The sequence below is a fragment of the Geotrypetes seraphini genome, chromosome 11 (genome assembly GCF_902459505.1).
Source record: "Geotrypetes seraphini chromosome 11, aGeoSer1.1, whole genome shotgun sequence".
NCBI lineage: Eukaryota > Metazoa > Chordata > Amphibia > Gymnophiona > Dermophiidae > Geotrypetes > Geotrypetes seraphini.
Window position 1 is genome coordinate 56,309,025 of NC_047094.1, and position 16,850 is coordinate 56,325,874.

General features: G+C 44.0%; 1 protein-coding gene across 1 annotated transcript in view; it reads right to left on the reverse strand.

The window, feature by feature from the left end:
• Positions 1-16,850, reverse strand: part of XPO6 (exportin 6) — a 231,999-nt gene that overhangs the window by 152,597 nt on the left and 62,552 nt on the right. The window contains 5 exon segments of the mRNA XM_033963538.1: positions 4,270-4,726; positions 13,457-13,484; positions 13,486-13,533; positions 13,771-13,772; positions 15,839-15,998. Of these exon segments, the coding sequence (XP_033819429.1) occupies positions 4,270-4,726; positions 13,457-13,484; positions 13,486-13,533; positions 13,771-13,772; positions 15,839-15,998 (695 nt within the window).

A 16,850-nucleotide genomic window follows, 5' to 3' on the forward strand; every position in this document is an offset into this window, starting at 1 on the left:
TAATGGTCTCCAGTGAACATATTACACTGCATTTGACTTTAAGGATTTTGAGATATGTTATGTCCATGCACTAGCAATATTTCAGGCATTCAATTATCAGTTTCCCTTCCCCTTCTTAGGGAAATGAGGAAAACAAGGGAAACCTGTTAAAATTAGACCTGTGGGCCACTCACTGATCTCTTGGTACCAATTCTCCAAATTATTGTGCAGATAAATTTGCAGTGTTCAGAATGTGTTCTTACAGCCACAAGTCCACAAGTACAGGTGTCACTGTAGACACACCCAATCCAGAGTGAAGTTCTCATTTTGCACAAACTCCCTTCAAACTCTGCTTTCATAACTGAAATAAAGCAGCTGAAAAAAAAAAAAAAAGAGGAAACACAGAAACTAGCTGTAAGGAAAAGAACACACAGTTTCAGCTACAGGTTGCAAGGTCCACCATACATTAAGATTCTGTAAGTTCATGAGCGAGTTCTCTCAGACTTTCATACTTGCAGTAAAATCAGATTAAACTATTCATTATAACTTTCTGGGAAACCTTAGCCAGAATGTTTGACCTTGGGCTCCATCTTCATCTCAGGAAAACATATTTTCTTAAGAGTCCTGTAACTGAAAGGAATATTGGATACTGATATAATATTTTATTATGCAAAGGAATGCTCATCTTTTCTTAACAAAAGGCCTGCAAGACAGGGGAGGGCTCCAACCGCTGAACTCTGATTAGGAAGAATGTACAAGGCTAAGCCAGTCAGATCAGATGATTCCACTGCCTAAAACCTTTCAAGGCAGAAATGATACAGACAAGGACTATTTTTATGAAACATAGTAGCCAGGATCTGTTGCAGAGCATTCATAAGACAATGTTTGGAGGAGAGTTAACCAAAGGCATTCTTTCACAACTGAGATGACTTCAAAAACAGCCAATTGATATTCTCTCAAAACCATAGTAATGCCCTATTACTTCCTATCTTGGTCTCCATGCAGAGTAATGTTGGGGCTTGGCATCAAGTGTCAGGAGGAACCTTCGATTCAGAAGACGTTCACTAGCAACACGACTATCAAAGGCATCTGCTTCCACAGTGGCTGTATTCCCCACTGAAAATGATTGTTACTGGACTGACCTCATTTTAACTAATCAGGATTCACACAGCACCTATAATGTTTACTGAAAGGAAGATATTTAAACAAATATTCTGGCAGTCCTTGGGAATTTGACCATCAAGAAATGGCAATACACTTAAGATAGAAACCTTAAAATATTTAATAAAAAAAACATATTGTTTCCTGTTAAAAATCAAGTCAGTCATCTTACATGCTGGGCTCTAATTTGGGTATTCCAACAGTACAGTGTCTCTTAAACTTTCTCGAGCCAGGGCACACTAAAGGTAGTGGCCATGACTTGAGGAACCTAGAAGTGAGTGGACATCACCTTTATGACATCACATGTGTGCGCAACAAACATCTGCACATGTGCAGTGGCCCTTCAGATGGGCCCTGAGATGCCAGTAGGGATAGAGGGCCAGAGAGGCGCTGGTGCCAGCTGATTGCCTACAGCAGTGTTTCTCAACTACTTCAAGCTACGTACCCCCTAAATCTAACAAATATCAACCACAGACCTCCCTATGCCTATCCAAGCTCTGCCCCAGATCCCATCCCCTTTACTAATTGTAATGCAATTTTTTCCATTCATTTTCATATACACACAATATACAAAGCAGATATAAATTCTCAAAACTGACACATTTCAATCACTTTATTGAAAATAAAATCATTTTACCTACCGGCGATCCTCTGCAGGCTGCTGTAATTAGCTTTAAAAGGTGAGACCAGGAGGCCATGGGGTAGCTGGAGGATGCTAGAGAGAAGGGGGAAACATGCAGGCCTTCTGCGAATCGAGCAGCACTGGTGCCATACTGCGTAAGGAAGTCAGCTGGCAGGTGCCTCTCTTGGAATCTCAGGAGGCACACTAGTGTGCCCCGGCACACAGTTTGAGATACACTGCCATAGTACATGAAACCTTTTGTAGCCAAATCACATGGCAGAATTTCTTGCATCATTTTATTATTTACACATGGTTGGATATTTGGCTGATGGACATTTCACTGGCATTCGGTGAAATGTCCATCAGCCAAATGTCCAGCCATGCCTTCTTGATCCCGTGCTCCAGTCATGAATAGAAGGTAGGTAATGCCCTTCAGTGTAGGGGTTTTTTTTGGGGGGGTGGGGAGGCACCTCCTTCCCCAAACTGCCCCTACCGGCACATGAGTCCGGCACCTTCTCCTCCCCCCCCCCAGTATGCAGGTTAGCGAGTCACTGGAACAGATATAGCTGAATACAGGCTGCTTCTGGGCCAGCCCTATCAGGGTCTGTTCTGCCTTGATGATGTAATTTCCTGTGGGTGGGACATAGCAGAGGAAAGACCCTGGCGGGGTGGCCCAGAAGCAGTCTATGCCACCAACTCATCGACCTGTATACTGGCAGGATGAGGTACTGGATTTGCATGCCAGTAGGGGCAGTTCGTTTGGGTGGGGGAGGGGGTGGGAGGTGCTGGACCCTGTGTGCTGGTAGGGGCAGCTTCTTTGGGGGATCAATGTCTCTCCTCACCCCTCCAAACTACTCCCATGACCAATACGCTTCCCTCTCCCCTTGCATACTGCTCACCCATGGTCTAAAACCTACAAAAGTAATGTGCAGGCCCTTGATTTCAAAAGCGAGAGCCACGTGTCCATTACTAGGCAGGTGAAGGATATTTGTGACAGCGGGACTAAGAAAGGGGAAAGTCTGTAGCAACTAGAGATCAGCAGGCAAAAATGTGTTGGTTTGACTCCTGGACATTTGGCCGATGAACACTTCACCAAAGAGACATTTGACCAACATTCGGGAAGTGTCCGTCGGCCAATCTTCTGGGGCCAATTTACATTAAAGCAATGTTTTGTCAGCAGGACCATTTACAAGAAAAACCAACTGGCCTGCAAGGGCAAATTCTTTGTGGATATAGAAGTAGCAGAAACCTGTCAACAGAATATTTTACAAGAAATAGAGGTGAAACACAAAGGCCAAGGAGAGAAATTTATCCTCATATTCTCCTAACTATTTCTTAGTATTGTTGAGCAATAAGGGCTGTTAAGAGCTGCTGGTAAAAAACCACATCAAAAAAATATATCGCTAAGGAGACAAATGCACACCATGCAGTTGAATCCATCAACTTACACCAAGGTTGAAGCACTTTTCAAGTTCAAAAAGGAACTGCAAACCTCACAACTTGGTAAATAAACAGGTAAAAAAAGTTTTACATACTAGGAATGTAGCCAGAGCCCCAAGGACAGGCTGCAACCCATCAACAGTTTCCCTTAGTACAAACAAGGTAAACCTTTTTGCCTTTGTAAGTAAAGCTCAGTGTAAACTTCTTACTCCAGTGTCAAGACATCACATTAGCTCTGCAAATTCATTTCAATTCTGCCTTGAAGCATCTTCTCTTCTAGTACATACCCTTATACGCAGGTCTGCTAATGTGTCTTCCTGATATGCAGTGACTCCTACTATTCCAGGCTTTCACAGCTTTCCTAATGTACTTTAATGTTCAGCAATACTCCTTTCTATTTCAGTTAATGATTATTCAGAACTCCTACTTAAAGACTGACTTGACACACAAAATTTCTGGATCATCTGGGTTTCAGTCAGTCAAACTAGTTACACTGAAGCTTTAAACTAAATTTGATTCCATGTCACTAAAAACAGTTAAAATATTTTAATTCACTGCCAATTGACCACAATGAAAATCCAGCATTCCAACTGTAAAATATCTTGACCAAAATGAAACTTTTGTGATTACCTATTCCACTCTAATTCAATGAAAAGCAATTTTTTTTTATTGTTCAAGACAGAAGGCAGATAAGACATGGAATGGAAAAAATGTCAGGGTTCCTTTACCTTATGTCATCTCTTCTGCTGCTTGCTGCTACAGCCAAATGAGATGCCTTATTCATCTCCTTCACCACCTCATACCTGAAGTCAAATAGCAAGGGGATGGGGAGTAGAAAGATGGAGACAAGAGCAACCTAGAATATCACAAACTGGTCAGCCACAAATCCCATAATTGACGCACTCTTACCTGTATACCCTTACCTCCTGGTTCTACCACCCTTTAATAGTTCAGCTCTCTGAAAATTAAAAGGATTACGGACATACCAAACAATGTAAACCAAGGAGATTAGAAACAATTTTCACTATTATATACCTTATACTGCTGCTGTTTCAGATTAGCCTTACCTTTCATCCAGTTCCTCTAGTCGATTCTTCACTGTATGGGCATTTTTCTCCTTAGTGATTTTCTGCAGCAAATAGAAAGTTTGCTGGAACATTCTTAGCAAATACTCCTCAAACTCCATGGGCACACAGTTCTTAGACATGAGTTCATTGATGCAAGACATGGCCAAGACCCCAAGCCGGCCACGTTCCTGCTGCCATATGCAGTTCTGGCTGCTACCATTGACTGACGGTGTCATTTTCCCGACACGAGTATCACAACCAAAACGAGCAAAATGGAATATTGTGGTAAGAAGGGATGGGGTGATGCTGGTGGACAGAGGGATCCAGCTGAAGAGATGGGCCAGGCACTCCAACGCCAGAGAACTGATGTGCTCGCTCTCCACATCCAGAATGGGGATTGGCTGGTTCAATAGTTTGGCTGCAGTGGGAGTCTGCAACAGGTTACTTAAAAGATCACCTAGAAAAACAAAAGACCATGCTTAGAAAAGATGCAAGACTATATGCCAGTTTCCTTTTTTTTTTAATGACAGATGATACACTTGTCTCTATAGGATCTGCAGACTTGCTTAAAACAAAGTAAGCATACATCACTTCAGGATGAGGAGAAAAATACCACATTCAGAATAAAGAGTTCTTCAGACAAACATTTTACCACATTAAATACGATCAGCATAAATACCTTTCTAGGGAAAGTACTGATACAAGAACATGTATTTTTAGAGCTGTTGAATTGGATGGGAAAAAAAATATATCTTATTTTTCCTCCTGTAAACTCCCCCATTTGACCAATAAATGTGCTATGCAAAGGCTGTAAAAAGACACCACCCTCTGTCATTTTGTAAAAAATGTAACTCATAGGGCCCCCACGTCAACACCTGCAGGAAAGTACTTAGTGGGACTTATCAACAGCATGCATGATACAGTTAGGGCTTCTGATTTCAAGTTTTAAAACAATACACCGATAAAATACCCCAATGCAACATAAAATTAACATATAAGAACATAAGCAATGCCTCTGCTGGGTCAGACCCGAGGCCCATCGTGCCCAGCAGTCCGCTCACGCGGCAGCCCAACAGGTCCAGGACCTGTGCAGTAATCCTCTATCTATACCCCTCTATCCCCTTTTCCAGCAGGAAATTGTCCAATCCTTTCTTGAACCCCAGTACCGTACTCTGCCCTATTACGCTCTCTGGAAGCGCATTCCAGGTGTCCACCACACATTGGGTAAAGAAGAACTTCCAAGCATTCGTTTTGAATCTGTCCCCTTTCAACTTTTCTGAATGCCCTCTTGTTCTTTTATTATTCGAAAGTTTGAAGAATCTGTCCCTCTCTAGGCATAGAGAGAGTAGAGAGGGACAGAAGTGTCATAGGGGAAAACACCCTCCAGGGATTCAAGACAAATTTAGACAAGTTCCTGCTGAACCGGAACGTACGCAGGTAAGTCTAGTCTCAGTTAGAGCCGCCGCGTGAGCGAACTGCTAGGCACGATGGACCAATGGTCTGACCCATCAGCGGCAATTCTTATGTTCACCATTCACTTGTGCACGTAAAGTCCAAGGATGTTTCACGCTTGATTATCCTATTGGGTAACTACAGCTCACAACTCTAGCTTAAGGTTATTCCTGTCTTAAGAGTAGTGAATACCGAGGACCTTTATACACTTATTAACATTGTTTGGTCTCTATTTTCTCTTTTGAAGTTTTCTTGAAGGTTACTGAAGTTTTAACTAGTCAACTTGAGTCTCCCTTGGTGCAATACAAGATACTATAGAAAATATTTTTCAATTTTCAATCCTAAGTAACACAAACATACAGTAAACAGTAATATGAAACACATTTTTCTTCCTCCCTGATCGATTTCTCCTATTACTACATGTTTGTCAGCTGAATAGTCTCTGATCTTTAAACAAAATGTAATATTAGACAAAGGGAACCTGGGTAAAACCATAACAATTGGAGGAGGAAGTGACATCACCGATACGAATGGGAGCTTGATCGGTGAGCTCCATTCGGGCCCTGAGCAATAACAGTCTTTTCGCTGAGGAATTGGGCTGGATCTGTCTCTCCTTGCCGTTTTGAGGTGTGTGAAGGGTGCGGGGACAGCATGGCAATGACTCTTTGTTTTAGTTTTTTATTCATTTTTCATATAACAACAAGTGTATCACATAAATTTATACAATTTCAATGAGTACACACTTGATAATCCTTCATAGATCATTGTAAATACAACATATTATTATATAATACTGTATTATAATATTGAAAAAGCATATCATACTTAAGTATACCAACTATTACTCTAATTATAAACCCACCCCCTCCCCTTCCTTTGAAAATTGCATACAATATGACAAGATATAATGATGAATTGTTTATATTATGATATGAATAAAATAAACCCACCCACACCCCTCTTATCCAATATCTTAGTATGGGAAAATTGAATCATTCATTGCAAAAGTCTGTTAATGGTCCCCAAATCTTCTTAAACTTATCTATATATCCTCTTTGTGTTGCAAATGTACGCTCCATTTTATATATATGGCATACTGAATTCCACCAAAAGTTATAATTTAACCTGTCATAGTTTTTCCAATTGTGTGTTATTTGTTGAACTGCGACTCCAGTTAATATAAATAAAAGTTTGTTGTTATTTGAAGAAATTTGACTCTGTGCTCTCATTTCTGTGCCAAATAGAATCGTATCATATGTCAAGGCTACTGGGTTATCCAACATCCTATTTATTTGAGGCCAAATTGATTTCCAAAATAATAATATAAATGGACAATAAAATAAAAGATGATCTAATGTCCCCGGCTCAAGATGACAGTGCCAGCATCAGTAGTTTGACTCTTAAAGAGAAATGATTTAAAGCTGTGTGAATGGATAATTTTTCCTCTGTAAGTATATTGTAATACTTTTTCCTGGTTTCTTCTATACCTTTTCTTTATTAGATAAGCTAGTATTAAAATGTAACTTTTAAGAATTTTTGTGTGAGGGGGACGGACACTCCCCCAATATGCATACAAGCGCCTTATATGGTATCAAGTATTCATGACCAATTAGATGCAGGCAATAAAATGTCGTCATGTATTAGGTATATTTAAGTGAACCTAGCAGAACAGAATTTTGAGGGCGTTATGTCAGGGAAGTTGCATTTACACTCTCTGACTTGTAATGTTCCTCCATTGTACAAATGAATGCCTTGAAACAGGACTGTCTGTTGAATTTTAGTAAAACAAGATTTTTATCTGAAATATTTATACAATTATCATCATGTCAGTGCACCTATGGGCAGGTTAGAACAAAACTCTGCTCAGCATCCGGCCAACAAGAGCTGCGCTGCCGCCCCTGCTGAAGGGGGCGAGGGTCAGCCGAATCGGGAAGTCGATTTTTTTTATTTTATTTTAAATCAATTCACCCGAAGTGAATCGGTGAACCGATTCGAATCGTGAATCGGGCAGCACTAGTACACACCATCAAATCTGAATAGCCCTTCCGGCTCAACGTCAAGTGTTCAAGAGTCATGCAGTAAGACCAAAGTGCTCCGGAACTTACAGCATGATCGGACTCAAAAGAGAAGTCCCTTGAGTGACTGAAGCCTCAGGAGGAGGACCGTCCTGAAGATGCACCAGATCCACAAACCACGGGCACTGGGGCCAGTCTGGAGCTACCAGCATGACACGTCCTGAGTGCTTGGCTACTCTTCTCAGAGCAATGGAGGGGAACACATAGAGGAACTCATCTGCTGGCCAAGGCTGCACCAGAGCATCAATCCCTGAACTTCCAGGCTCATATCTGCGGCTAAAGAAGCGGACTGCTTTCTTGTTGTTTGCTGTCGTCATGAGGTTGAACGTAAGCCTGCCCCAGCGGTTGATAGTGGACTGAAATGCCTGAGGAGAGAGAGACCACTCTCCCGGGTCCAGAGTTTGTCTGCTGAAGAAGTCTGCCTGTACATTTTGTACTCTGGCAACATGGGCTTTCGAAATGGCCAGAAGATGAGCTTCTGCTCAATGAAGAGAGCCTTCGCTTCCTTTTGGAGCCCGACATTCCTAGTGCCTCTTTGCCTATTGACATAAGCCACCACCCTGGTGTTGTCTGAAAAACTCACTCTGACTGCTTTGTTTCAGCCAGGGCTAAACTGCTTCAGTGCTAGACAGATGGCTCAGAGCTCTAGCCTGTTGATGGGCCAACAGCATTGAGACGGAGACCACTGCCCCTGAACTGGATGGTCCTCGCAATGCACACCTCAGCCAAAAGCCTGGCATCTATTGTCAGTGTGGTCCAAGAGTCGATCTGAAGAGGCATCCCCGAGGCCGACTGTGGATGTAGTCACCAGGCCATGTTGCTGCAGGCAGCTGTCGTCCAGGAAAGGAGAACATGGAGAGTCCCTCTGCAGAGTTCAACGTGACAGAAGGGAGTGTTGAATGGTCCTATATGTGCTCTCACCCAAGGTCCCACTTCAATGGTGGCAGCCATTGAATTCAGAACTTGAAGATAGACCCAGGCAAACAAACTCTGTTGTGTCAGAAGAGACAAAATTTTGCCCAAAAGCTTCTGTTTGTGTGTCTCTGGAAGAAAACACTCAGCCTTTCTCCTTGTTGAATCAAACACCCATGTACTCCAGCGACTAACTGGCTTCAATTGGCTCTTTTTTTAAGTTGAAAATCCAGCCCAGACTCTGAGGGATTGTCATGATGGCCTGGATCGCTCTTCTCTGCTTCCTCCCTAGAGGAGACTGCCAAGAGCCAGTCATCAACTCATTTTGCAGAGGTAGGCCGCCATCACTACTATCACCTTGGTGAAGGTCCATGGGGCTGTGGCAAGACCAAAGGGCAGAGCTATGACCTGAAAATGCTGTTCCAGGACATGAAAACGCCTGTGATCCGCAAAGATAGGGATGTGTAGATACGCCTCAGTCAGGTCCAAAGCTGCCAGGAACTCCCCTGGCTGTACTGAGGAAATGACTGACCGAAGTGTCGCCATAAGAAAATGAGGCACTTTGACGTTCTTGAGATTCAGGAATGGCCTCCAATCCTTGGAGACTTTCTTGGGCATGACAAAGTATATGGAGTATCTGCCGAAGCCCGATTCCGCATCTGCCGAAGCCCGATTCCGTTCAATTGCCTGAATATCGAGCAATCTGTTTAGGGTCGCCTGGATATGAGTGCCTTCTTTTGATCGGCCTGCTGGGGAGTCCACAAACCAGGCAGAGAGAGGATGGGCAAACTCCAACTTATAGTTATCCCTGATAACCTCTAGAACCCATTGGTTGGTTATGAAAGCTTCCCAAGTTTCTAGGAAGTCCTGAAGCCTGCCTCTGATCTTGCACGGAGGGGCTGGGACTTTCTATTCCAGATGAACCTATCGTGAACTCTGAGCCTTGAAAGGACCCATGGGTTTGCCCTTTTGCAGCCCAAGGCCTATTGTCTGAAGAGATTTCAGATGGCGGTCCTGGACACTAGCCATGATTTCATTCAATCCCTCATATTGCCCCTGAAAGGAAATCGGCTGAGAAAGGCTTTGGATGTGGAGTCCCCAGCCCAATGTCAGATCCACAAAAACCAGCGGGCAGAAACAGAATAAGCAGAGACCTTGCCTACTACCTGAAGCAGGTCATACAGAGCATCAGCCACATAGTCCACTCCGACCAGCAACAGCTGGGACGGTGGCTCTGAAGTTATTCCTCCATCACATAACTCAGAATAGCACACTCGAACAACAAAAGAAGCAGCAGCAGCCTTAACAGCCAGAGTCAAGGCCTCAAACTGCCTTTTGAGCAATATATCCAGCCTGCAATCCTGTGGATCTTTGAGCACCACGCCTCCCTCACTGGGCAGGGATGTGCGCTGTCACCTGAGCCACCAAGGAGTCTACTTTAGGCAAAGCAAACATCTGCTGGAACTCCTGGTCCATAGGCTATAACTTGGATATTGCTTTTGTCACCTCAAGGGAGCCCTTAGGGTTCTTTCAGCGCTCATAAATCAGAACTTTCATATCTGGATGCCACAGAAAGACGGAAGGCTGAGAACAGATCCCATTAAGCAGAGAACACTGGGTAGTAGGCTGAGGAAGATCAATTTTGAGCTCTTTCAGAGACTCGATAAGAAGATCCATCAGGGCAGCAGACTTGAACAGCATGCAAACAGAGGGGTCCTCACCCTAGTTCGCAGCAGCACTTACTCCCTGATCTACCTTACACAGAATTGTAACGTCCTTTACTGAGGCTTCACTCTGGAAAAGAGGAAAAGCATCCAGATCATCCTCAGTGACCCCATCCAACCAACTGTCAGAGTCCAGGAGAGAAGCAGGTCTTCTTAGAGGAACAGATGCAGGACCGTGGGAAGGCTGCGTGGCCAGTCGCTCTCCAGCTGACCCAGAAAACGCACTAGCACCACCGACATATGCCTGACTTTGTGAACTTGCTCTGGCAAGTCTAAAGGTCATAGAGGACCAAAAAACCCTTCAAAAGGGAGGGTTAGAGCATTTTCTTTTCAATTTGGGGCTATCAATACCCTTACCAGGTACTGGCACCACACTCCAGGACACCAAGAGGTTAAAATCATCCCTCAACCATCCCAAGCAGCCTTAAGGAGATGGTCAGAGGCTAAACCAGAGGTTCCTCCCCATCTTGTGCGGTAAAACACGTGGCACAAGGGTGCTCTTCCGGTGCCCAACCGGAGTAAACTTCATATGAATTCATGAGAGCTCCCTGGTGGTTAGAATAAAAAATGAGGCCATTTAAGGAAGTTTGAGAACTTAGAATTCAAATCGGGAAAAATCAAAGATGGCCACTGCCAGGAATTCCCGCTGAAAAAAATGTCTGTTAACTCCAACGAAGGATAGCCAAAACCAGCAATTTTAGGATTTTTGTGGTGGAAGAACAAGGCTAATCAAAATACAACCACAAAAAAATTCAGACCTCCCCCCTGAACTGTCCTGTGGGCTGTGACAGCCCTACTCACAGACCAGACATTGGGAAGAAGAGCTGCAGACTGCCTAACAAAGCAGGGAGACTACATCCCTCTATGTAGGAGTAAAGTATGTTGATGAGGATAAGACTAGGTTACTGATACTGCACAAATGATAGATCCTTACAGTAATCTTTGATAAAGTATTTTGCATAAAAAAAATGGCATAGTTAATGAAGTAGATGGTTGAAGACTCATCAGCTACTACCACCAGGACTGGAAGAGATGCTACTAGAAACCAATTAGTCAGTTGCTGTGTACGAGATGACTTTGCATCAAATAAAACAAGAGATATATGCATGATTTGCACTTGGCTTATCCAACTTTAAGCCCACTGCTCTACTTACTTCTGTCCTCAAATCAGATAAAATAAAACTTCATATAACAACTTGTTTGTGAGCTCTATTTTGTACCAAAGTGTCATGCACAAGTAGGTGAATGAGGGAGACCATGAACTGGATTTCTACTAGCTTTTGTTTTAACAAAGGCGTAAAGAGTTTATGCACATAGCAAAGCAATGAGTGCATAACACAGGCCTCAATTTATATCTAAAGCTAAAACATCTTTAAATGCAAGAATGTTTATATATATATATATATATATATATATATATATATATATATATATATATATATACACATACACACTAGTCTTTAAGCCCGTTACATTAACGGGTGCTAGAATATATTTATGTCTGTCTTTCATTCTTTCTTTCTCTCTCTCCCCCCTTGGCCGCTTTCTGTACATTAACGGCCGCTTTCTGTACATTAACGGGTGCTAGAATATATGTGTGTGTGTCTCTCTATTTCTTTCTCTCTCTCTCTCCTTAGCCGCTTTCTTTCTTTCTGTCTTTCTTTTTCCTTGGCTGTCCATCACCACCCCTTGCCTGCTCCCCCTGTCCATTCTCCCTTCCTTTTACCTCCCCTGTGTCCACCACCACCTCTTCACAGCTCTCCTTATGCAGCAGCAGCCCTTCTCCCTTTGTTTTACCTCCCTCCTGTCCAGCAGCACCTTCCTTCTCCCCCTGTCCAACATTAGGCCTCCGTTCCTTTTTCTTCACCCCCTCCCCCGTCCATCAGCACCTATTTCCTTCTCCCCCTGTCCAGCAGTAGACGTCCCTTCCTTTTTCTCCCCCCTCCTCCTTCTTATCCCTATGATACACTTACCTTGCTCTGCCTCTGATCAGAGGCTCCAGACAGCCGCCCAGTTGCACCCATTGGAAAAGTTCCCTCTGCGGCATCCCGCACCCCTCCTGATGCGACTCCCGCTGTCTTTCTTTCTGTCTGTCTCTGTTCCTGGCCCCCTTTGTCTGTTTGTCTTTCTGTATATCTCCCTGCCCCTGTCTTTCTTCTTTTCTTTCTGTCTCCCTTCCTCCCTCTGTCTGTCTGTCCAAAGCAGCATTCCTTCCCCCTCCATTTCCCCCCCCCCACACCAGCTCCCCTGTGCACCTTCCCCTGTGTCTTTCTTCTTGTAGCGTTTCCTCTACCCCCCTTTCCCTTCCCACAGTCGCGACTACAAACGCGGATCCGAGTCCTTTGCCGCCCCCCCTTCCCGCGGGCCCGACTGGCGATTTAAGCAGCGTGTCAGCACTCTTCACACGCTGCTTCTGGTCCTTCTACTGCCCTGATTTACTCTGGCACGTCTGGAGCAAATCAGGGCAGTAGAAGGGCCTGAAGCAGCGTGTGAAGACTGCTGACACGCTGCTTAAATCGCCAGTCCGGGCCCGCGGTAAGGGAAGAGGGGGGGGGCGGCAAATGAGTTCTGGTCCCGGGCAGCGGAAAGTTGCAGGGGCTTCTTGGTGGGGGGCGCTGATGTGGCCGCGATCCCTCTCCTCCAGACCCCCCCCCCCCGGAGGAACGGAGATCGGCGGCTACAGCCGCTGGCTTCGGCGTCTTCTGTCCACTGCGGCCAACCCTAGCGGAAACAGGAAGTAGTCAGAGAGGGCGGGCCGCAGTGGACAGAAGACAGCAAAGCATTAGCGCAGTGTAGTGCTTTTTCTCTTTATTTTTAAAAGCGGGTGAGCCGGCTAGAAGGAGGAGTGGTGGTGTTTTGGCAGTGGAGGAACAGAGATCGTTGGTGGCGCGAGATGGAGAGCAGGTGACGTAAAACCCGCGCATGCGCACTCGTGTTTCCGCGACGGGATCAGGAACCGATTTTTTTAGTGCGCATGCGCGGGCCTATCATTTTATTATATAGAATATATATATTTTCACTTACCATGGTCTCCTGAGGTTGGGGATGGTGGGTGGAGTGGCAGCAGTAACACTGTTTTTGTCCCAACGGTCTCTAAATACCTAATATACAAAGTAAAAAAGTGAGGTAAAGGAAATTTTGCTGATTAATCCATTGTTACCTTGATAGCAATTAAAGTGTATAATAACAGGCTAGGTTCTTGCCTCATTAATCTGCGTTCTGTTAGGATACACAGGAGTGTGCACTTTAGCCTTTGATTCCCATTTCCCGTGTACTACAGAAGGATATCTCTTTAAGAACTTGAAACTCCTCCCCTTCTACAGTGCAGCACAGAACACTCCTCAGTTAGTACCAAAGCAATTGAACTTCACTGAAGCATAATAAAAGAGAAGCAGAGGCATGGGGAGCTCCCCAACAATAAACTAGATGGACAGATTAGATGGGCCATTTGGCCTTTACTGCCATCATGGTTCTATTCTACTCTGAAACTTAGAAAATAGAACAGTGATTAATAAATATTTAATGAATAAACAGAGTATAGTAGGGGATTTGACAAAGGCAGAGACAACAATGAATAAACAGAGAACAATAAATCACACATGAGTAACTCAGAGTCAATCTGCTAAAGATAATAAGCAGGGGCTATTGGACCCTCCCAAGAGGAAAGAGAAAGGGAAATCCCCCAGTGCTTGAAACACATCTATTTTTAATCCTAGTTGCAGTAGTCCATGCACTAAGGCCCTGATTCTGTATAGGACGCCCGGGAGAGGTGTCCTATTCAGAATCGGGCCTACACTAAACCCCGATTCTGTAACCGGCGTCCATGTTACAGACGCTGGTTAGAGAATCGGGCTAGATTAGACACGGCCCACTACACTTATCGCGGCAAGGGATCTCTCTGCCGCTATAAGTATAGCGGGCCGCGGCCCCCTGTCCAATTGCAGGCAGGAGGGTGCCCAAAACCTCATGCCAAAAGATGCTCCCCCCCGACACTACCGATCTGGCAGGAGGGTGCCCAAACCCTCCTGCCAGAAAATGCCCCCCCCCCCCCCGACAATATCGATCGCTGGCAGGAGGGTGCCCAATCCCTCCTGCCCGAAGACGCACCCCCTACGCACCCTCCCCCCCTGCGCTAACAGCCCCCAAACCTCCACCCCACCAAACTAACCTTTTCTTTTGGCCAGACGGGTCTTGCCCGTCCAGCCGGCAGGCCCGCCTTGTCAAAATGAGGCGGGCCTGCCCCTTCCCGCCGAAGCCTAAGGCCTGATTGGCCCAGGCTCTAGAAGCCTGGACCAATCAGGCCTTAGGCATAACGGGTCCGCCCATCCCCACTTAATCTAAGGCCTGATTGGCCCAGGCTCTAGGTGCCTGGGATAATGACTGGTACCATTTGTTGATTTTCAGTGACTATCTAGATCAGGGTGGTCCAACGTTGGTCCTCGAGAGCCACAATCGAGTCGGATTTTCAGGATTTCCCCAATGAATTTATATGATATCTATTTGCACGCATTGCTTCCATTCTATGCAAATAGATCTCATGCATATTCATTTGGGAAATCTTGAAAACCTGACCTGGCGAGGGCCAAGGTTGGATATCCCTGATCTAGATAGTACTGCTGAAAATTGGATACTACTGAGACATTATGAGGCAAAGTGAAGATGGAGCCAGAAAGTCAGTGATACAGAAACCACTAGCTAAATAAACTATCTGGATAAAATTAGGATAGCAAAAAGTTGTCTGAATTTCATTTAGTTAATTCTCTGGACAGTGGGCTCAATAGTATCAGTAACTAGATCATGGTGCCAGTCACTACTTTGTCTTGATATCACCTCTAGATATTTTTAGCTGCAATGGCCAGCATTTAAAAAAATAATTCCATCTGTGGTGGCTGAACTATTGGTCCTACAGTACACTACCACTAGCAGTATTCAGTAAATGCACAATACGTGCTAGCAAAAAGTTCATAGTTCAAGAAAAAAACACCCATCCCACAAAGATCACAAATGCTTAGTTCAATTAGTCATTCATAAAAGGTATTTTCCTCCTTTTGTCTCTTTCCCCAGCTATCCCACCTCCCTGTGTAACGTTAGAGTTTGAGCAACACATTTCCTGTAAAGGGACTTGCAAACCTTTTCAAATCAGACTGGGATTAACAAAAATCAATCCCAGGAGGTCACCAAAAAGAAAAAAAAAAAGAAAAGATTTGTTTGTTAAGATTTTCACAGCAGTTTCCCAAACTTGTCCAGAGGGACCCCAAGCCAGTTGGTTTTCAGGATATCTACAATAAAGGTGCAAAAGAAAAATTTGCATACAATAATAGAAGTGCCTACAAATCTCTCTCATGAATTTCCCTCAAGAAAGAAAGGTCTCAAACATTATGCTCAGCAATGACCTGCTACTAGTACCTGTAAGAAGACCGAGTACAGTTGGCACTTGATCAAGCAACAATTTCTTCAGCTCCTCTTTCCTTGCCACACTAAGATCCTCACGTGGACAGGCCAACTCCTCTGATGTTGTTTTCAGCATGATTAGTCCAAGAGGAGTAGTGGAAGAGGACTGTATCAACTAGAGATAAGCAGAGTTTCAAAAACACCACACATACACCCAAAACCCTTAAAAAAATATATCAGACTCTGAGCCACTTAAAAGCACTTTTTGAGGACGAATGGAAGTTTATCCTGTTTCTCTGGAACCAGAATTGGGCTGTACCATAAGCTTTTCTTCACAAATCACTGAGGATTTTCTCAATTTAGAAGGCCAGTCATTGTAGTGACAGTGCTATGCATCAGGGCTCCCTCCCGAACTCTAATCCTGGGCTCTAAAAGTCAGCCAGTGTCTGGAACTCCTTCCCCCCATGGGGCTAAAAAAAAAAAAAAATTACTGCTCCTGCAGTATGTACAGCCCCATCTAACCTGAAGAACAGAAGAGCATATCACTAGGCTGGCTCTCTGAAAAGACACAGTTTTAAGTTAATCTGCAGTTGAATGGAAGACATGCATGGGTAAGTGCTTCAAGAACCTCAACAGGGAATATTGGATAAGTCACTTTGGTGTGTGTTTACCAACATCTATAAAGTTAATAAGTACATGAATTCTTTGGAAATATGCATGGAGCAATATTTGACATGTAGCTTAAATAAAAGCTTCCAAAAGGAAATTTGTGGAAGGTCTGGATGTGGCACTTTATGTCCAGCTATAATGATTTCTAAGTCACAGGGAAAGGAAAATTATATCAGGCCAAAAGAACAGCATCTTATTTTCTCTTGATCAACTGCTTAAAACTCCAATTCCTTAATCACCCTTTATTCTATTGATTAACAAAGAAACTTGTTTTGTGAATGGGTCTTGTCAATCCTTCAAAGCCAAGTGAAAAAAGTTTTAAGCTTGATTTTTAGTTTTACTTTAACTGAAATTTTTT